The 23,725-nt window shown below is 26.9% G+C and overlaps 1 protein-coding gene across 1 annotated transcript; it reads right to left on the reverse strand.

The window, feature by feature from the left end:
• Positions 1–18,721: 18,721 nt before the first annotated feature.
• Positions 18,722–22,491, reverse strand: LOC145849992 (vacuolar protein sorting-associated protein VTA1 homolog). The gene is made up of 4 exons (XM_082955123.1): positions 22,216–22,491; positions 21,542–21,680; positions 19,566–19,716; positions 18,722–19,270 (listed from the first exon to the last, which is right to left on the reverse strand). The coding sequence occupies exons 1-4, from the start codon at positions 22,472–22,474 to the stop codon at positions 18,914–18,916; spliced, it is 906 nt and encodes a 301-aa protein (XP_082811249.1). The 5' UTR covers positions 22,475–22,491; the 3' UTR covers positions 18,722–18,913.
• Between the last annotated feature and the right edge of the window lie 1,234 nt (positions 22,492–23,725).

Consider the following 23,725-nt stretch of genomic DNA (forward strand, 5'->3'; position numbering starts at 1 on the left):
GTAACAGGTATAAGAGACTATTTATGTTTTGTTTAAAGTTGGTCTTCTTCGTAATTAATTTGAAAGTAATTATAAAAAAGCTCTTGCCACAAAATAAATTTTATAACTTAAATTTAAAACAACTTGTAGTAATAAAATGAACCAATAATTTAATCTTAACTTACTCTTTACAAAACAACTTTCTACAGTGTGATCCGCGATTTGGTCCGCAACCGCCAAGACGGAGCTTGGATCGGGATTACTGACAGCGGCAAAGAGGGAAATTGGAGGTTTATAACCACCATGAAACAATTTGACCCCAGTCACCATGGCAACGTTTTCCATTGGCACGCGGGCGAACCCAACAACGGCCGGGGAAACCAGGACTGCGCCCGGGTCGGGTACGGAGGTTGGGACCTTTTGGATGACGCAGGCTGCGAGGATAATTTTTATGGACTCTGTGAAATAAAAGTTGTAGACTGTGATGTTAACGTTCCTTATTACGTGGAAGATTGATTTATTTAAATATTTTTGTTTTATATAACCAATACTATTAAATTGTATACCATTTCGGGTTACTTAAAAATTTTATAAAATTCTAATTATTTATTTGTATTCTAACATGTGTCTTAGTTTTTAATAAACTGAGTTTTTTTAAACTTGTTTAATAATTATGTGTGAATAAAATTTTGTGATGAAAAAAAAAATTATTAGACTATTTAGTGCAATTAATTAATAAATAAATTCAAAAACAGCAAAAAAATAGTTTGGGAAAAATTGTATTAAAAAGACTCATGGAAAGTAAACTCACTTTTTTCTATAACTGTCGTTCGCTTATAGTTAGATATAGTTTTTTTAGAATTAATAACAAAACTCTTTAAAAAAATATTAATCTGTTGAAAAGTTATATTGATATTAAGTACTAAACTAAAGTTTAATGTTTAAATTTTTAAATTATTAAAATACTAAAAATGTTGAAAATACACAAAGCTTTTCTATTTTCATTGACTTTAAGCACTTAAGTACATATAAATTAAAATATTTGTGTACTAGTGTTTGGTAAAAGTAATTGCAATGGTAGTTTTTTTTTTTTGTAATTTGAAATTGGGACTATAAACATCAAGGACATTGACTTTGTTATACAGCTTTAAAAAAATTAATTAATTTTTATCTTAAGCTTTATTACTTAAAAAAATAGTTAAAAACCATGTTTTTCAAAAAGTTTAAAAGCTTTATATTTAGATAAACAACTAAAAGTAGTATGTAGATTTTATTGTCGTATTTAATTATTTTAGCTAAAACCTCTTACAGTTTGTAACCTACGCTTAATACTTTAAATCTTGTGAAATGACAAATTAAGCAGTTTACTTTGGTTTAGTGACTAGTCTTTCTTAAAAGCAATGTCTTTTTCACACATTAACAATTTTAAAACTTTATCAAAACTCGTTAGTTGATTTTTTTAATTGCAACCAAGTTAATGCGTACTTATAAAGCGAAGTTTTACAAACAAACATATATCTTAACATGTATAAGTAGAGTGCTACGCGCTAAAACCAGTATTTTAAAAGCATTATATAGTAAAGAATTACAGTATAACACTCAAATATTAATCAATAAAATATTTTAATTTTTTTTTTAAATAGATTTAATTTTTTTATTTAATTTATTAAAAAGAGTAATTTTTTTGTTCAAGCAAAATAACTATGCTTGAAAAAATTAAACTAAATTTGTAACAAAAACTGCTTTTAAACACAGTAAACCATCAAGCATAAGCAAATTCTTACTTAATTTACTTAAATAGTAATTGATTTATGTTGTAGGTTTACTAACGTTTATAAATGTTTTCTCCTTGCTATAGAATAGGGGTGGGAAACGTAAATAAATTACGGGCCGGATCCAAAAAAAATTAGTCCTCAGCGGGCCGGAGCATTTCGAGTAAGTGATCTACCGGATTAAGTAGGATCCTTTTTTATATCCGGATCTTTATTCAAAAATGTTATCCGGATCCGGCTAAATACTAATTTTAGACAAGGTTTCGTATCCGAATAGAACTAATTTCAAAAGACCTGGATCTAGCTGGATGCTAATTGACTTTAAAATTTTAAATCAATTTATTAATTAACAAGGTTCTAAAGTATAAAATGTGAAGTTAATTTTTATTAAGTACTCATAGTTCTATATTTATTACAACTGTGGACCGAATTAATACTAGTTAGTTTTGTAAAAACAATAGTTTACTTACTAAAAGTTACTCGAGCCTAAGACTTCAAACTAAAACATTAAATTTTTAACTATTCGAAACTATCTAACTTTGGTAATCCTTGGCTCGAGGCTACATTAATAATTTTATTCAGAAGTTAACTAACGTAACAATATTAAACTACTATTTTTTAATTTAAAAAACTTATAAAGATTCATTCAAAATTTTATTAGATTATAAACTGTTATTACAAATATACACAAATAAATTTCCTAAACAAATTATTCTTAAAGTTAATGAGATATTGTTTTGAAATATTGTTATCAGTTGGTCATCATTAAACTTAACCATCTAATTAATCAAAAAATCCCTAATTAAAATATCAATAGCAGAAAAGAGTGCAAGCTGTAGTCTCAACTTGGAATATTCTACTAAAATGTAAAACTGAGCAGTTTTACTTAAAGTAGGTGTCAATGTTATTAAAAACTACTTTTCTTAACATTTATAAGAACAAAATCACTACACATCTGGGAAATACATCTATTTTTTACATGTCATTTTTTATGAAAATCATTATGATAGGTAATATCATCAAAGTTAGTTCAGCAAACAGTTTTTTTGGATCATTTGAGAAAGAATTAATTCAACTGACTTGAAACAGAACAAGGTACTATAACAAAAGAGTATTTTTATTACTACAAAAATTAAAAGCCATTTTTAAAAACGTTTTCAGGTTAAAGTCTTACAGTTTATTTTAAGAAAATAAATTTAAAAAGGTTTTGTACAAATTTTGTAATATCTACATTGGCTTGTAGGATTTCATATAAATTTTGAAAATGCCTAGCGGGCCGGATCATCCACTCGCGGACCGGATAAGTTTTGTCCGCGGGCCGGATTCCATTTAAATTTAAAAAAGGTTTGGGGCCGGTCATTTTGACTCCGGGGGCCGGATCCGGCCCGCGGGCCGTACGTTGCCCACCCCTACTATAGAAGTTAGAAAAAGTTTTTATGCAAAACACAAAGCTAAGTTTTTTACTTCTACTTTATTGACACAAGTTCACCTTAACTACATCTAGAGAAGCATGTTGATTGGTACAATTAAAACATTTTAATTTGTTTACTTTCTAAGTAAATTAGAAACTATTTATACTACAACTTTTAAGTTTACAGAGATTTAAACTTGTCTTTATGTGGAGTGAGCCAAAAACTATAAAAACAGTGTGCACTGTGTCATATTTATTCCTTTTTTATAAACCTGTTTATGCTCATGAGCCATTTTCATACTAAAAGTTTAGCTTGATGGTTTGTTTACAAAAAATTAGTATTTTTTGTCGAAAGAAACTAAATTAATACAAGTTCAGTACCAAAAAACAGTAACATCACTCGGCTTCTTCTGCTCTTAATTCTTATGAAATTTATGCAATAAATATTTCTTTATAAGGACAAGTACACTTACTATGTCCCTCGGAATGGAATAGTTCGAATACTGAAAATACATTGTTAAAAGAATCAAAGTTAGCAGGTAAATTAAAAGCCCAATGGGTAAGTTTTTTTATTTTTTAGTGTTCCTACCCACGCGTCGCCCCTAACGCAGTCAGTATGTTGCTACCCTTTATTCTATAGTAAATGAATTAAATTTCAAATCAGTAAACTATAAATTGTTAGCTAAATTAATTTTATTAGATAAAATAGAACTATACATTATAAATTAATTTTATTTTTAGCTATAACAGAATTATAGATTAGAGATGGGCAACATTTGGCCCGCAGACTCATCCCGGCCCGCTAAGAAAAAGACGTATTTTTAGCTTGAAAACAAATTTTGCAAAAAGATCTACTGAGATTTTTATAACTTAAAGTTTCAATTATGATTATAATTATAATACGAGCGTGAACTTAGCTTGAGAACGTTTTTTAGGAATTTTATAAAAATGTCCAAGCTTAAGACCCAATTATGTCCATATCTTAATAGCTAAATTAAAGCTTTTTTTCTATTGTAAAGAACGGTCTTTAATTTAAAAAAATAAATCCAATCTAAATTCTTAGCAACGCTATTTGAGGGATTTCTTGCTCAAGTGCTAAGAGTTTAAGTAAAACTTGTATGGGTCATATATTTTAAAAGCAATAATAAACTGGAAAAAAACATCACAACATCATAAAACAAAAATATACAAGTCTTTTAAAAATGAAAACTACTAAAAAAATGTTTTAATTTTTCATAAAAAGTTGTATATCTGAAAAACAAAAATCGTGCAAAATTGGAATTTTTCCGAAAAGTTTATTCAGGCTTATGGTCTAAAAAAAAAAATTGAAAAAAAAAATGAAAAAAAAACCTACAACATCATTAAACTCATTTTAATAAGTATGTTTTAAAAAAAATTCAGATTCTGAAAAAAAAAATTAAAGAAAAGGTGGTATAAATAAATAATAGAAAAAAACACAAAATTTTAATAGTGGCCCCATTCAAAAATTCAAACCCCATTTCAATGGATTTTTTTTTATTAAAGACAAAGAACTGTTCTTTAGAATAAATTTTTTTTTTAATTAGCTATTAAGATATGGACATGATTGGGTCTTAAGTTTGGACATTTTTATAAAATTCCTAAAAAACGCTCTCAAGCTAAGTTCACGCTCGTAATTTTAATTTCAGCCCACAATACTTCTCTTGTTATATGATTAGATATCTTATTGGGACTATAACCAACTTTTTAACTTTATATATTTGATTTATATGCTTTAGAAGTGCTTCCAAAACTTAATTACTCTCTTTTCTAAAGAAACTAAATACTTACACAATTAAAAAAAAAAAAAAACTATAGATTATATCAAAAAACTATATTTCAAAACAAAAAGTTATATGTTAGATCAAAAAATTTTATTTGAAAACAATAAATGTTGCTTTTAGTCCTTTTCAAAACCAAATTTGGCAATTTATTTTAGCATTTAGTAATAATTTACTAGTAATTGAAGCTGTATTTATATAAAATTTCAAAAAAAAAAAGCTATTTAAAGTGTTTATGAAATAAACATCTTTAAAAACTTGTAATAAGTTAGTGGAAATTCAAGTTTAATAAATTAATAAACACAAACTTCTACTAAATTACTAATTTAGTCCTAGTAAAAATCCAGAGTGTTTAAACTTAGGGTTGTTTTTGCCTGTCTAAATGTTTTCTTTAATAATCTATTTTGTTTAAACTCAAGAGTCGGCAGCCTTTTATAAGTAACGGGCAAAGCTTTCTATAATAATATGCTCGCGGGCCCATTGAATAGATAAAGTATTCCACGGACCGAAGTTATAAAGAAAATTAAACTAACCAATAATAAAGTGCTTCTTTAACCAAAATGGTATTAAACAAGCTATGTTAATAACATTTTTAGTAAAGATTGATTATTGTGTGTTTTTACCACAAATTTTTGTGTTTCATTATTTTAAAAAAGTATGTTTTTAACTGTAAAGTACAACACATGTGGACCACGGGCTGCAACTTGCCAAACCCTTTTCTAGCCAGATAACTTTTAGCACTGTGTTTAAAGAAAAGTAACAAACTGTATAAAAATATGAAAATTACGTATGTAGTAACGATACGTTTATAGAATACCAAATTTATATTTTAAATATACTTTTGATAAGTCAAATGAGCTTTATAAAAAATAAACTAGTAAGGTTTATACCCAAAATTAGTGAAAAATTAAATAAAAAGACTTTTTATAAAACAATTTTGTTTGAATAATACTTATTAAATTTTTATAATGTATAAGAATGGTATACTTTCAAAACCTAACTTTAAAAAGGTTTTCAGATGATTTTTTTTTGTAAATTCATTAACAAATATAAAATAAATAATGAAATGAGTGATACTATAGCATTTGCTTACAAGTATTTGTTTACTTTTCTAACAACAAAAAAAGTATTAAGAAGTTGTGATAAGTTGAAAACATTAAAAATAAAATACGTGTAAGCTTACTAAAATGATTTTATTATAATTTAGAAGCGTAGGCAACATATATTAGCAGTGTAAAGTTAATTTAATTCAACCTTCCACTTAAACTAAACTGCAAAATACACCCACTTATTTTTTTATTTTTTAGCTAAACAAGAGCTCTACAGCTTATTAGTTGCTAAACACCATATTTTTTTGAGTATTTACATTTTTCAAAAATAACTTTAGTTACAGCCTTAAACATAAACGGACTTTTTTTTTAAACAAAAGAAAAACAGTCTACATCTTAGGCTCTATTGCTAAATATGAAAAAGAAAAACAAAACGTTTTTTTATTTTCAAACAATTATTTATTACTCAATATCAAGGGTTGAAAATTATTTGGCTGTCACAGGTCAAATACTTTTAATTTTTTCAATTTAAAAATACAAAATTTTTACCGGCCGCAGTCGTAACTTTAGTTACAGCCGAAAATTTTTATCTACGTAACAGACTACGGAATATCTAATGTAAAAGGTTAATATCCTGTCTATTATACCTGGTACTTTTTTATGTTTATTTTAAACCTGAGAATATCTATGGTATATTTTAAACATGTATTAAGTGAGCCAGATTTTCATGCTTGCGGGCCGCAGTTTTACCTTTCGCGGGCCGCAATCCAGTTATAATAAAAAAATACTTGCAGGATGCACATTTACCTTTTGCAGGCCGCAGATTAGCGACCCCTGTTTTAAGTAGTAATTTTTTAGTTTTTAACAATATTTGTAGTTTCTTGGTAGTCTTTTACAGTTTAATAAAACTTTTGTGTTTTTATTAATCGTTTGTGAGTATTAACTTTATTTTTTAAATGGAATTAGTAAAGTTTTTGAGCATTGCTTAAAGATATAAATAAAACTTATAAAATTAAAAACTTGGTTTTGTTCAGAATAAAATGGTTTGTTAGTACATTTAAGAGTCATCCAAGACACATATTGAATGATTACTTAAATACAGTTTACGTTGAAATATTCCAAAAAGCGCAGTATGACTTTCCGACACAATGGTCGATCAAAGGCTTTTGTGTTAAAGCTGTTCTGTCGACTAGAAAAGTTGTTGTATTGTAGGTAACAAAAGAGTAAAAAGTCATAAAATATGGAACCAAACATTAATACTTTTTGAAAATTTAAATTAACTTGCTGTGGTTGCGACCATATCTTAACTTGAAAAAATTTATATATAATATCAAGAATAAAGTATCTTTGTAACTACGATCTAAATCTAGCGTTAAGAAAATTTTTAATTTAGTACTAATAGGACCTACCAAAAAAAAGTGTCGTATTTAAAACGTGATTAACTTTTGCTTTATAAGATACAAATAGCTAAACGATAAAAAGTTGTTTTATTTTTGCATAAAAAAATTCTGTCGAAGTATCTAACAGTTTTTTCATACATTTTTTAATATCTATTTTCTAGGAAACTTGACCTTTTACTTATAGAAATCTACCTACCTCGCTTTTATCAGACGAATGTTTGTATTTACAACAAACCATAACATATACTACTATATTCTTTCCAGAAGATGCTTAAATTAACTTTTTAGTTTTGTACTAAGGTATAACAAAAATGGAAGATCGAATGCTTTTAATTTTTTTAATATAAAAAAGTAACAAATCTTGCACAATTGGACTAAACACGAATTGTTTTGATTTATTTATGATGAAAGTTTGTAGTAAATTTTTTTTTTAATAAATTGATAATAAACTAATAAAAACGAAGTTTATTTTAGTAAAGAGTAGTAATCTTAAGGTTAGGAAGCTATAATTTTGAACTAGGCAACTATTGGCACAAAAAAGCTCATTATTTTAAACAAAGTTTAAATCATTTTTTCATTACAGAACAATCATCTAGTTTTATATCAGTATTTTATTACTATTAAATATTTATTTCGTCTCTTTTAAGACTCTATTCCTACTTTTTGCATGAAGATGGATACTGGTCTCACCCAGGGTTTTCCATCAGGTTTCTAGCAGGAACACAACGTTCTGGTAGAAAAAAAGAGAAATGTTTTTCCAGTGGTGGAACGTACTGCAGTCCAAAAATACACTCATTGCCCTCTTGACTGATTAAAGAATGAAAATTGTACAAAGTTTTGAATGTGTTTTCGTGACTAAACATTAGCTAGTGTTGGTAATTTTGAAAAAATCACCAAATGCTAATACTAGAGACTGCTAAACAATTGTACATAGCCTTACTGATAGAAAAAAACAAAACTTTTTCCTGTGATTACCACGAGCTTGTGTTGGGAAGTTCACTGTTTCACTGTCAACTATGTGCTTTTTTCGCAAGTAATATACTGTAATTGGATGAGAAACATTAAGGATCCCACATTTCCCTACTTCTGCTCAACAGATGACCTAATATCAAATATCAGATTAAATAAGAAGAACAGAAAAAGAACATAACATGTCCTAAATTAGGTGTAGAAAACCTATACTGCTTTTAAAAGATTTTAACAATTAAAATCCTTATGAAGAAACTACGTACACTTATTTGTACATGCTTACAAGAAATCGCACAAAAACGATGCATCAAAAACTAAAGGCTAAGCAATTATAAAAATTAACTGCCTCGCGTACAAACAAGATCACGTCCCGGTTATCTCGGATTCTAATTCTTCCACCTCAACTTAGCTTTAAAATCTGTTTATTTAACAAATTGAAGTTTTTGAACAGAACATTGTTAACAGAAATGTACAAGTAGAAGGCGCGGACAACATTAAAACACAGAAATCTTTTCACCACCATCTGAAGCAACGCCCTGTAAAAAGTTTTAAGTTTTTTTTTTGCTTTCTCAGCTTTTTAAGTGTTACAACTCTTTTACTTACATAAATTAATTTAAAACAGCTTGTTAAAGTAGCTTAAATCTGTTCTAATTAAAAAAATAACTCACTAAAACAGCTTTTAGGTCTCAATTGCTGTTCGATTTCCTCCTAAACAAAATATTCTATAATTATAAGATGTAAAAACTAGAATATAAAAAGTATTTTAACTACTATTTAAACTTACAAATCTCGTTGCTAAATCTAAGTATTTTTTATTCGAGTACTCCAAGTCTAAGGTAAGCTTATGACTCTTGAAGCTTAACTCCTCAATTTTATTCTTAGCTTCAACTTCTTTTACTTTATGATGGTGTATGTTTCTTCTTTTTGTTAAAATTTAAAAGTTAAGTGATTTTTAGATGACTTTTTTATTACAATTGTTTGCTGTTAATGTCGTAGTAACTTTAGGTACTATTTATTTCAAAGTATGTATCTTCCCTTTAATTTTTTACTTTCAGGTGATTACAGATAGTATTTCAAACCTTTTTTATGCTGAAACTTATGCAAAGTTAAATATAAAAAGCTTTATTTCTTTTAAATTTAAAATTAATCTTAAATAATTATATCTCTTAACTTTAGTTTCTTTATTTAAAAGTTTTTTTTTGTAAATTTCTCGATATATTTTTTTACAAATAATAAATTGGTCACAATGAACTAACAATCTAATCTCGTGTCTTTGTATAAGAAAGTCGTCTTCTTTTTCTTCTATGGTAACCTTCAAAAATTCTAAAGAGACCTTAAATTCTTCCAACATTATGTCTTTTTCTTTAATCAAAAAATCTTTTTCTGCTAATATACCTTCTTTTGATGCAAGACCATTCTTCAAGTCTATTAATTCGTTTAGCTTTTCTTCATTTATCTGAGCACTTTTAATGTTGATTTCTTCAACCGTTTCTAATCTTTTCTTGATCTCAAGAAATTCATAGTCTTTAGCTTTAAGTAACTCTTCGATCTTTATAATATTCTTCTACTTTCTTTTCTATAAATTAACAAATATATCTATTTCAAAATTACCAAAGTTCTCAGCTTCACCGCTGAACAAGTCATCAAGTACGATTTTAATTAAAAATGTATTAAAATGACAAAAAAATTGCAAAAAAGTATAAGAAATTTATAAAATGTAGCTAAGTTTCAAATAAACATGTTGTATAAATTTTAAATGCTACGTAATGGCTAAAATAACTTGAATTGATTCCTTTGTTAAAAATGTTTTTATCATATATCTGTTTTGTATAAATTATAACTACTTTAATGTTTTCCTTCTTTTTTTTTGATAATAGTATATCTAAGATTAAAAGTGATTTATAATTAGCAAGTACAACACACTCTTGAACTTCTATTTGATTCTTCAGCACTTCGTTTTTTTCGGTTGTAGTTGTTAAAATACCCTCAAGTTTTGCAAGATCATCATTTTTTTCGATTATATCCGCATATTTTCGATTAGCCTCCTCAACAGTTTTTATTGTTTTAAAGCTTTCAACAAGTTGAGCATCTTTATGCTTTAACTCATCAGTTTTCTCTCTCAATAAGTTCTCAAGCCTTGAGATTTGATTTTGATACTCATTTCTGTTGTTTTTTTCTTATATTACATATCATTAAACTAATTAACGTGTGTCAATTTTAAAGTTACAAACACCTTAAAGTAAACATGAAGAACACAAAAGTTAATTATACATCTAACAACACAAACTTTTGTTCTTCCATTGCCTTCTTCAAATTTTATTTTTCCAACACCTGATCTTTGTTGAGCGACGCCCACTTGACATCACCACGGATGCACTTGACCAGCTCCGAAGTGAGCGCCCCGCTCTTCATTCCTTCCTCCTCCAACATTCTTCTCAGCTCACTCGCAGCCGATCTCAACTTCTCAATTTCCTCGTCTTTCTGCTTGTCCTGCAAGAGGAGGCTCACGTGGGCAGCGCTCATAGACTTCATTTGGACTTCTTTTTCAGCCAACTGTTCCTTTAATTCTTCGCAGGTTTCTTGCTGTTATAAGTAAAAATAAAGTTTTAAATGTAGTCATTTGTTTTAATGCTTTCAGCTGATGTTATGAAAATATATTTTAAAGAAGCTTTATGTAAATCAATAATTCTCAGAGCGTGCACATGAAATTTTGATGGGAAGAAAGTGTTTTCTGAGAGCTGTACTTTTTTTCGTAAAATTAAAATATAAAAACGACACTATTTAAGTTTTTTCATACTTTTCAACAAGTAGTAGTATATTAAATAGGGATAAAGACAATTTTAAATACTTTAAAAGTATCTTCTGAAATAAAAAGTTCATAATTGATGATTTAGTTTGTGCTTTTAAAATTATCCACTTTGCAAAGCTTTTGAATATTTTTGGAACCATTGTTATAACAAAAGAAAATTTGTTTATACTTATTATAATGTTTATTTTAAGAACGGGAATTAAATATATTTATGAAGCTAACAATTTATTTATATTTTTTTATCTAATGTTTTGTTATACAAACTCCAAAAGCAAAAATAAATTAGCTTTTTTTTTTAATTTCAATTACATTTAGTCTTCTAAATATGATAATATATACTTCTATAAGTTTTTTTAAAAAGCAATTATGATTGAAGCATGAGTGTATTTGTCAATAAAAAACATCGGCGAAAGTCTGCAGAACAGAAGTCCGGACTTTCGTTTGCCGTGAGACAAGCTCAAATTTAACAAAAGGGTTGATCATGCCAATTCGATCATCAATGTGATCATATGATGATCGAATTGGCATGATCAACCCTTTTTTTAAATTTGAGCTTGTCTCACGGCAAACGAAAGTCCGGACTTCTGTTCTGCAGACTTTTAAAACTTAATAACAAAGTCAGTTTTAAAATATACACACATTGCACAAAATATTTTTCTGTCTCCATACACGAGAGCCGTAACGAACAATAAGGCGACAATCAGGAGCGTGTCTAGACTTTTTTCAGTGGGGTAGCATAATTATCTTGTTCAATAATATAGTAATTTTTGTAGCAGTTTTTATGAAAACTTTATAAATTACATAATTGTCCTAAACTTTATCAATTACATATAAAAGTTGAAAATACCAGTAAAACATAGGTAAAATCTTAGTAAGTAATTCAGTTCTTTAATTTTTTGTAAACTAGTAGCCGAAGTAAATAATTATTTTACAATTTTGTGAAAAAAAATAAAACTACGCATTTTGTATCTTTGTAAAAAAATATTTTGTTGATGATGGTCGAAATAAATACTGGTTTTAACTGATCAAACGAGCGTAGACTACAATCTCACAACAAGTTGACAATGTCTTAAACGTTGGGCTATGAATTTGGCCGCGTCATTTTTTGGACTTACCTACAAACGGTCGCTTTAGTGCTTATGCACTTAACCTCGCTTGTTTAGGTCTTAACAGCGGTTTCTCGCAACTATGCATAGTAGGCTTAATAAGGACGAAACCAGTCGTAAGTTGTCTCGTATGCCGTGTTGATGGTCGTTGGGGAAATTTATTATTTAAAACAAAAACAATATGTGAATTAGTTTATATTTTCTTAACAAAAAGAAAAGCCTTGAGTTTGTAAAATCATTATACACTAAATTTTACTTGATGTAATAAGTTAAGGTAGCAAGAAGTTAATAGATATATATGAATTTTTAGTAAACTGATCAAAAAGAAAACCATATCTAATGGCTTTTTTACGTTTATTCCAGTTTTTTTTTTCGGGGTCACACAGAAAACAGGAAGCCAGTCTAAACACGCCTCTGGTAAAATTTTATTTCAAAGTATAAGGTGCAAAGCAAAATATTTGACCTGAACACTTTATTCAACAGTAATTTAAAAAACTAAAGTTTAAGAAACTAACTCATTTAAGTTAAATTAAAAACAGTTCAAAGTAACATGAATTAGCCTGAGTTTTTCAAAAATTACAAAATATTCGGAATGTGTTGCAACCTTGTTAAAAAACTGGGAGATATAATAATAACATTTCACTTTCTGACACTAAGTATAATTGTATAACAAAATTTAAATTCTACTGTTCCTACCAACTAACTTTACATACTGACTTATAGTCTTTAAGACAATACTTTATAGATATTAAATACCTTCTCTATTACTATTTCTGACGCAAATTTTATTATTTTATTCTTTTGTTAGTAATAACAAACTAAAATAAACTTGAAGTAGTTTTGATAAGTTTTATTTGAAAAAGGGGAACCATTTAAATTTATTATATTAGTGTATGACAAGACATGTCTTAGATTAAAAAACTAAATCGACTCTCATTAATTTTAAGCAACTATTTAAAGCATTTTTAATCGGGTATTGCAGTTGTTACAAAACTAAAAGTAACCTTAAAAGACCGAAATAAAATTATTTATTATTACTCTGGCACATGTATAAGTTTGTTTTTTTCTATCTTAAATAGAAATATCAAGTGTTCAAACCACTCAGTTTTCTACTTTCAATGTTTACTAAAAACTAATCATGTTTTTTCGAACTATAATGCTTTTTTACATAATTTACTTTAAGTCTATTTGACTAAATCTAAATAAAAAGTTAATTAAAGCCTTAGTATATGCTTGGACAAATATTTAATGTTTATTTTAAGCCTTTTTTTTAAATAAATAATCAAATAAAACAATAAGTTACGCATAAAATTTTAAATGAAAACTGCAGGGTTACTTATTTCCTCGGATAAAAATAAATGCTTTTGTAACTATTATTTGTACCTCAGTCTGATTTAGATTACTTAAAATCAAGCTTGTATATTTAATCAGTTATTACAATTAGTTAAAATCATTTCAAAAACTAATACGAGCCTAACTATTAATACAATGTTATAACATAACGGTAAAGTACGTTATTATAAAAGATAAGTATTTTTAATAATTTGTTAATATTGTTCTTACTAACAGCCGTATTGATCAAAAACTAGTTTGAGTTATATCAAGGTAGCATCAGTGAGTCTGAGTTTACAATAACCTTAAAAGACAAGTGTTAGTGCCAAAAACCGAAACAAATTATGGTTATTTAAGTTTAATTACTTACCAAAATTAGAATAATAACTCAAAGACTTAAAATGTGATTAATACACATTACTTAGGAATAACACTGAACTTGAAATCCTAAAAAATAATTTAGATTATGGAATAAGTAACCTAATGTAACCTAAGTTTAATAATAATAAAATAATCCTTAGTTTTATTATATTCAAAAAATTTTTAAACACACACCTTAATTTTTTTCACATAAACTGCAGTAAATATTTTGTTTTATATTTTTAAACTTACCGGAACAAAAAATAGGTCATTAATATTGAAGTCAACAGACTTTTTATTACTCTGAAACTAATTAATTTGTTTTTTACTAAGTACAAAAAGAGTACAAAAGCTTTTTAATATCAAATAGTTGTTATATTAATAAAAATTTAAATTAAATTAGTAGTGTTTACTGTTCACTAAGCTTATTTTAACTTACTTACAAACGCATCATATAAATTTATTTAATCCTATACTAGTTTTTTATCGTTTGCTGTTACTTCCAATAAGCCCGCCGACTTGCCCCGTCCTGTTTCTAATTACCTGTAAATTTAGTTATAAAAGTAAAGAAAATATTTAAAACTACTAAGTATTATTTGATTATATTTTTAAGAACTAATAAGGATCTTACTCAAGAAAAATTCTAAAACTTATTCAGTTTTAAAGCAGTAGTTATTCTGTTTAATCAGTTGTAGCTGAAAGAACTAGAAGAAACAACCTTAAGAAGTTTTTAAAAAAATCAAGTTTTAGTATTTTTCAAGTAAGTTGCTCTAACAAATTCTAATGTTAATGATGTACTAGTTTAATTATGTTAAAATAAGTTTAGTGAACAACACTACAACTACCTTTTATAGCTATATACAATTTGTGTACTTTCAGTTTAATATTAATTTGATAGCGTAAATTTATTTACTGTTTAACAGTAAATTTACAAAAGTCTGGGAAAAAAAGTATATTAATTGACATCGTTAGTTATACTTTCTATTCTATCTGTTAATTTTTTTTTGCCGTTGTAGTTTTAAACAAATAAAAAAAGATAGCTTACGTGTGGGGTAAAAGTTTAATGTTTTTTGTAGATCTATTAGAAACTTAAAAGTTTTAGTTAAATTAAGCTGACATACACTTCTTTGTTATTAAAAGTTAATCTGTTAATTTTAGCATTTTTAAGTTTTCCAATACGAAACAAAAGCAATGTTATTTAGTACTTTGATTTTTTTTTCAATAATCAAAAAATATTAGGCTAGAAATTTTGTTTAAATGAGTGAAGCTTTTGATAAAAAATGGTAAAAAGCTTCTGAAATAAAAAATATTAATAGTTTAATCTTTTTATTGTTCAGATCTAATTAGGAACTTTAATCAGGAATATTCTGCAACTAAACCTGTATTAAAGCAGTACTATTAAAGCTGTATTTAGTAAGTCAGAGCTAAAAGCTTAAAATGTAAAACTTTAAAAAATTTTATACAATTAACTAAGGCTAAAGTTTCTAAATAAAAACTGTTCTTTCGGATTTTAATACTATTGTGTATTTATGTTGAGACAAGTTAAGTGAAAATTATAACCTAAGTTTGATTTATACGTTCCATTATGCATGTTTTATTAAAACACTGATTTATATTAATTTTACTCTTAATCTTATCCCCCACGTTGAAAAAAAAAAAAATAAAAAATATATATTGAAACCATTATTTAATTTTTTTTCTAACCAGATAATTTTTTGAATTAGTTTTTATAAATATTAAAACAACACAAAAAATAGTGTGTGTCGTACAATTAAACAAGTTTTGTAAATTACTTGAAACAATATTTTTACTAAGACTCTGACTGATTCAGATTTGAAGTCGTATGCAAAAGTCCAAGCAAATTTAACGTACTCAGTAGCACTTATCAATTTTTTTTTAGAAACTTAATTTTTTAGTTTTTTAAACGAGAATTCTCAATAAATTGCAGTCCGCGAAAGACTTTTTAGTGCAAGTCTTGACAATCGACTTCATTAGCCCTATTTTAAATTGATGGTACATTTAATTTTGAAGACTTAAAAAAGTGTAATAAAAATTTCAAAAGAGTAAATATTTTTAGAACCCCCTTAAATATATTTCTCTATTAAAACATATTATACTAAAAGTTACACTAATTAAAAAAATTATTAACAACTAAATTACAAATTTCAGATAAAAGTCCTAGAATACTTTTTTAAAAAATTGACAATTGACTTTCTTTAAATAAATAATGTAAATAAGCACGTTTTTTGCTGCAGTAAAACGTATCACTTTATCCAAAAACTTTATTTAAAACATAATTAATTAAGATTCTTAAAAACATCATTAATATTTTTAAAATTAAGAAAATGTAAAAATAAATAAAAACAACCAACTTTGCATAGCAATTTACTACTTATAAAACAGTGAATAATTTAACAGAACTTATAACACCAAAGTAAAAAAATTAATCGAAATAAGCAGAGTTGCCAAATGTTTAGGCAAATTTTCTACAGGTTTTCAAAATTTCTTCAGGTTTTCCTAATTACATGTATTAGGGTCTACTTTTGGGTGGGTATAACTCTTGCACGAGGACACTTTTTCACGGGTTTAATTTTTATTTTTTTAAATTTTTTATTAAGTTTAATTAACTTATTTAAATTTATTAATTTTAACTACCACTGTTACCCATAACTCTTACCCTCGGTCGGTTACTTTTTTTTCTTCTCTTTGTTTCTTATCTTATTGTTGTTTCTTTTTTATTGTGCTTTTATTATTATTAGTAATTTTATTAGTTATTATTTGTTTTTTACTATCACTGTTACGCCTAACTCTCGGTTGATAACTTTTCTTTTTTTTGATAATTTATTATTAGTTATCTATTTCTCTTATTTTTTTATAACAAGTTTTAATAGTAATTTTTTTATCATTATTTTTACTATCACTGCTACCCCTAACCCTCGGTCAGTAACTTTTTTTCCCTTTTTTATTTGTTTATTTTTTTCTAGTTTTAATTTTTTTTTATTTTTAGTATCGCTGTTACTACTAACCCTTTATATTTTTTAAAACGCCGTGCAAAAGTGACCCGTTCCCTTATTTTTAGTTTAATATTAAGTTTAAGGTAAAAAACTGTTAAAAAGTATAACGACATTGAAAAAATATCTTGAGGCCTTTTTAGATGTGTATTTTAACAAAAAAAAATTTTTGTTGATGATAAAAAAATGTTATCTATACGATAGATTTTTCGTTTCAAATGATAATTTTATTACTTAATATGTAAAAGTTATTTAAAATTCCAGGTTTTTTTAGTGATTTTTGTTCAAAATTACAGGTTTTTAGCGATTTTGTTCAAAATTTTTTTAATTCCAAGTTTTTTTAGCTTAAATTGTCAAGTTCCAGGTTTTTCCAGATTTTTTGGCAACCCTGATGAGCCAACAAGGCAGTTTCGATAAAACAAATTGGTTGTGATGAAACAACTTTCAAAGGGAGGTTATGGATGTGATTATGACGCAACATATGTCCTCAGTTATTGTCAAGACAGGATTGATCAGCGAAAATGAATATTCTCTTATTACAGAAGTAAAATTTCATAGAATTCTTTGTTGGAGTTCCGAGGTTATTCTTTGTTTCAATTAGAACGGAAAGAAAAGTTCATAATTTAAAAGCTCGGACCTGGCCTGTTAGAGATTTTTAAACTGCAAAATAACAAATTCTGCTGAAAAACACGCTGAGAGTAGCCATGCAAACGGTGAGGAGACTGCATGTCATCTACACAGCTGCGGCATACTTCACAACGATGTCAATCTTCTGGTTGGAATGAGCGACCCCGGCACAGTGTACTTAATTGACTTCGGAGAGGCGACAAATTAGTTGGTAGACGGCAAGCACATCGAACATTCGAAAGAGGCACCCGAAAGTATTGCTAGATCAACTCTAGCAGGGGATGGACCGTCAGAAGGAGGGAATCTCTAGCCTACGTCCACGTCAAGACCGGAAGGCTGCCGCGGGATGAAATATTGAGAGGCAAGATGATTGATAAAGCGGAGTTGGGGGCAGGCAAAATAAAAAAAGTAATGAGAAAGAAGTTTGCCATTTTTCTCGATCAAGTGCGAAATTGGGAGTTTGAAGAGGAAACGGATTATGAGAAGTATTTTAGAATGTTTTAAAAATTGTTGAATGCAATAAAAATTGTTTTAGTTTGATAGGTGTGGAAACATCATTTTAATATTTACGAGTTTTTAGAAAAATTAAACTTATTTTCCTTATTATAGAAAGTTGTACATACCTTTTTTGTTTTTCTTGTTGTAGTTAAAATTAAAACTTTATAAAAGTTTATTTAACACAATGCAATAACAAAACTTAAAACATATTGATTTCGTTTATACATTGTAGCTCAATGTTATAATAAATAGAATTTGATGTAAACCAGGTAAATACATTTCCAGTTTCAAATTTATGTAGGCGGTTTTTAAAAACAATAAATATATTAATATACATAATACATAATATGTAATAAATTATTTTTATTTTATGCAGTAAAGTATTTAAGTGCTTGCACAATGAAAAAAACAAAATAGAAAAATCTCAAAAAAAAAGCACATAATATTTAAAATTTCTATAAATTCTCAAAAAAAGAATGTTAAATTACAAAAACCTTAATATTGAGTATTTTAAAAAAATAATTAAATTAAGTTTATATAGTTTTAGATGTTTAAATTACTAAATAAAAATCTATTTAAACAAAAAATTTTTGTATGAGCCAATTTTTGAAAAAAAAAGAATGTTTTATACATAAAATGTATAACTTTAGCAATGAAAAGACTACATAATTTGGTTACAACACAAAAATACAAAAATAAGCATTTCAAATTACTTTAAAAAACAATACTTGTGCATAAAAATAGCATATAATCGATAAAAATTTATAATCACGATCATCGAACAAAAAACTTCAATGCTTGCCGGTTTTGAGCAGCCTGAGAGCTTTCTCCAGGTAATCAATGGCAGTCGCAGTGTCGTCGAAGCTGATTGAAGAACCGGCGAACTTGCACATCTTCTCGGCCTCCGCCTTGTCCTTGAACGACAGCGTCGGGTATCCTGAACCAGAACTTGCTGGCTCCTGATAAGCAGGTTGCCGGGGAGCCGGTTGCTGGGGCGGTGGTTGGTGGGAAGGTTGGGGCGCGGGGTCCGATTGGTGGGAGCTTTGCGGCTGTTGGTATGGGTCCGGTTGGTATGAAGACTGGGGCTGGTGACTGTTGTCAGGCTGGTGAGGCGCTTCGGGTTGTTGGAGGGAATATTGGCTCTCATCCTGTACATTTTAGTTTTATTAAATTTTTAAACAGAGTTGAACTTTTTAATTGTAAAATTCAACTCTGGGTTGAACTTTAAAAGGTGGAAAAATTAAAAGTTTAAATGGTAAAAATTAGCAAACTATATTACAGGTTTATCAACCATGTATAAAATCGCAAACTATTCATGCATTACAAAGCACTGCAATTTTTATACTATAAAAATAACAGCTACACTGTAACTATACTAAAAAGTTTTACAAGCAAACCATAAAACAATTTCTTTAAACTATTTTTGTCAAAAACTTATCTTACCTGCTGATTTGAATCATCTTCTTCTTCCTCTTCATCGCCACCTACCGGTCCGGGAATGGGAGTTATTCCCTGTCTGAAGCAGTTCATCAGGTATGTCGACTTCCAAGCTGCGTACTTCTTGTGCTGCATGCTTTCCTCGCTCACTGGCTCACTTTATTGCATGATTAAAGGGTCAAGTTGATTAAACCAAATTTTCATATTTTAGCTAATTTCTGATACTCAAAAACTATTTTGTTTAAGTGATTAGATTAAGGTCACAGCAGGGTTCATACGCGAAATTTTGCAATATATTTTGACACATTTAGACTGACATTTTTCTGAACTTTGTTGGTTAACACCTAGCTGGGATTACAACCAGATGAAAGAACTATGAAACTAGTTGTAACTGGAAGCCTATCAAAAATCAAACTTTTTGGTACATTTCTCAATTTTTTTAATTTCAAGTTAGTTATTTAGATATGGCCTGGAAAATGTCAAAAAAAAAAGTTTTTGGAGCTTGAATACTATAGATATTATAAACATTTTCCTGAGTGCTAGCTAACTCAATCTTAAACTTTTCGAATTTTTTTAACAAAAGCAGACTAATACACTTATCTTATGATACGAAATTAGACTCATGCCGAAAAATATACTCATTTTTGTTACAAATCATAAATCCTCTTATTTTTTAATTTAAACTTTTTTTTATTAAAAACTTGAACTTAAAACAAGCTTGAGTTTACTGATCCAAATTGTCTAAATAACACTAAAAAACAACAAAATTTTATTAACTACCTGGTTTTTGAAGAAACATAAGCTGCTGAAATTATCATCATGTTATTGTGTTTTTAAATCTCACTAACATTGAAGGTAAAAAAACAAAATGTTTAATTAGTAAAAAAATTAAAAAAAATTGATTTCTTTTAAAAAAACAGAACTTTTCAAAGAGATATACAGAAAATACTTTAAATTTTACAATATCAGATAAAGTATAGATTTTCAAGTTTATTTTAAAACATTTCTTAGATCTGTACTGATAAACCAAATGCTTATTTAGCAAGAAACTCTTTTTTTTTTCAAATTTATAAGTTTTTAAGCATTTTATCTAAAAACTGATATTTTGCTCACTTAAAAAAAAAACTGGTTTAGTGTGAAGCGTATGAATCTTGTCATTACGAGGTTTTCATCAACTTAGTTTTATTGTGTTGGTCTTCATCTCAGCTACAAGGTATTTTTTATGCTTTTGAAAAATAAAGTATTTTCTTGAATATAAAAGATCAAAATAAGAAGTACAAAAGAATTTAATTTTAAATTTTTTTTTGAAGTCTTTTGATTTATTTTATGATTTTCTAAATAAAAAGTTTTTTTGTAAATTTTTAGTAAAATTTTAAACTTAAAACAAAGAAGTGGTTTCATGAGTTTCAAATTACTAAAAAGATTTATTGCTTTCTAAAACAAGTTTTATTACATTTTATTAATATTTAATAAGTTCTTCCAAAGCCTTTTCAAAAGACCGTTCTAAAGTCTTAACAGCGGCATAATAAATAAACTTGGAACCATAATTTAACAATATAGTTACAATATTTTTGGTTTCTTGATCTAAAAATCTTAATGAAATTAAATACGAAGTTAATCTAAATGAAATTAGACTTTAGCCAAATGAAATTGTAAGCAATTGAGATTTTAGTTTTCTTAATTAGTTCAAAAATTAAAGAATAGCAACAAACTAAATCTTAAAGTACGTATATGCAATTTTTTTGTTTGCATAGAAGAAGTTTTATGGATATTACTATATGGAAATATTTTTTGAAAAAGTTGATCTGTCTTATGCATCAAATATATTATTTTTGTACATATTCCTCATTCAATCAATATTATTAAATCTTTTCATTTTTACCAAAGTTTTTTAAGAACTATTACAAAAACACTTACATAAATTAACTAAAAAAATAATTATTTTTTGAGCTGTCATGATATTCTCTTAATAAAACTCTTACTTAAATATTTGAAGGACACAAAAGAGAAGATGAGCCGTGTAGAACATCTTCATAACTTTTTTATCAATCATGTTTGCTCTATCCAACCCGTCAGCTTTCTCAAAGAAGTCGTTTGCTGCTGACTCGACTACCATCTGACCTGTTTTTTATATGAATTAAGCTTCTAATTTTGTTTTAATTTTATTTATAAAAGTTTTACTCTTAGTTTAAAATAATTAAAAATAAACAAATTTCTTATTGTAAAATATGTTAAGCTCATAAGATAATTTTCTAATACATTTTCTTAAATTATTTACATCATTTTACATGAAATTATTTAAAGTGTTGTTTTTAGAATATTGTACAACATAAAAAAAGTTTGATTTACACAAGATTTAAAATCAAATCAACTAAAAATTTAACAAGACAAACTAACACATATGCGTAAAAACAAATAAATAACTTTTCCACTTAATAGAATAAAATAAAAGTAGTTATGATAAAAAATAAATGTCTACTCTGTTTTTACTTTTATATTTAATAACAAAGTTTGTTTTAATTTTCAACTTTAGCTAACAAAACATTCAGTGTAACAAATCTATCTGTTGTTCAAGAATTAACAGAGCTATACTTGTGATAAAAACATAAACAATTATACACACTTTTAGTATTTATACAATTGTAAATATTTAAACCTTCTAAATCTTTTGTGACGCTGTCTACAAGATCTTCCTGTTGAATGAGTGCTTGTTTTACTTTTTCTACATAATCCATCAAAGTCATCAGATATGATCTCAAATCCTTATCACTTTTATAGTCTGACTGCAGTCCTAATGTAATGGCATAACTAAAGCAGTGGTAAGCTACTACTGGGCGAGTTTTGTACAACTCAAGCCCAATTTTGACGTAAGGCTTTGCTGCTTTTAATCCTAATGGAACATTTCCTAAACTCATGGTGTAATTAAATTAGTTTTTCTGTATACATTTCTTAATAAGTTAACAAGTACAGTTTGCATATACAGTCATGTGATCAATGCCATAGGCAGGTTCAGATTTTTTTTAATTCAAAAATTAACATTGACCCTTATTTGGAAACTTCAAATACAAGCTAAAAATACTTTTTTTAAATGTCAAAGCTTGTTAAGGTTAAGTCTAAAAAAACTGTTTTATCAAAAATATTTTTATTCTACAGTTTTTAAGCAATCATTCTTAAAATTCCTCAGTCTAATCATGATTTAATAATAAACAATGCTGTAGTAAGATTTTTTTAATATTGGGTAAACATATAATTTTTTTAAAGCATAATATTGTTTATTTTTCTAAACAGATTTCTTATTTGTTATTTTAACGTGTTTAGTAAGGCTTTCTTATAATGCAAGATACAATTCTCTAAAACATGATGTTAATTGCTGAAAAAGAAATGAAGAAGAAAGAAGATAGAATTCAGGGTATTTTTTTTAATTTCTGACAATAACTGACAAAAAAATTGTGGTCAACATACTTTTATCGAAAATTTGTATAAAAATTACTATAACTACAAAAGTTATTCTTTTTTGTTCTACAAATAGTGATTTATATTTCAAGCTTTGATGTAAAACTAAATGATAATTTTTGTAAAAAAAAAATCCTTACCCATTCAACTATGACCTTAATAAATAATTCTATTCAATTTAACTTAAATAAACTTTTTCTTAAACATTTAAATAACCTAACAATGTATTTGCTTTATAAAAATTTGTTTTAATTATTTTTTACAATGAAAGCATTCTGAAAAAATCATTATTAAGCTATAGCAACCAATGGCAGATATTGATTTTATAAAATTTAACACCTTTTAAATATTAAAAAAAACCTTATAACTTAGAAATAGCTTTAATACTGTAATATGATAGATTTTTACTAAAATCAAATTCAACTACCAAACCAGATATATATTAACATTTATTTAATTCTTTATACAAGATTTTTTTTTGTAAAACACACTGTAAGAAACTCTATTGTAAAATAGTAGGATATTGTACAGTTTTTATATTTTATTGCATAAACAATTCAAACTTTGTTAAAAACTAGCTGATACTTGGATATTTTACAAAAAATTTTTATAGGACCAACAAACACTTTTAATTTATTTTTAATAATATTTAAAAAAACTATCAAAATTGTTTTCATTCACATAGTTATCTAATTACAAAAAGCATAGTTATT

This window comes from Thalia democratica, chromosome 2, assembly GCF_965202585.1.
Source record: "Thalia democratica chromosome 2, ktThaDemo2.hap1.1, whole genome shotgun sequence".
Lineage (NCBI taxonomy): Eukaryota > Metazoa > Chordata > Thaliacea > Salpida > Salpidae > Thalia > Thalia democratica.

Excerpts from the sequence above, each read along its gene's own strand:
- LOC145849992 (XM_082955123.1), bottom strand. The coding sequence starts at position 22,474 with ATGAGTTTAGGAAATGTTCCATTAGGATTAAAAGCAGCAAAGCCTTAC. Across the intron at positions 21,681-22,215 it reads CGTCACAAAAGATTTAGAAG|GTCAGATGGTAGTCGAGTCA; the intron begins GTTTAAATATTT and ends TATAAAAAACAG. Across the intron at positions 19,271-19,565 it reads AAGATGATTCAAATCAGCAG|GATGAGAGCCAATATTCCCT; the intron begins GTAAGATAAGTT and ends TAAAATGTACAG.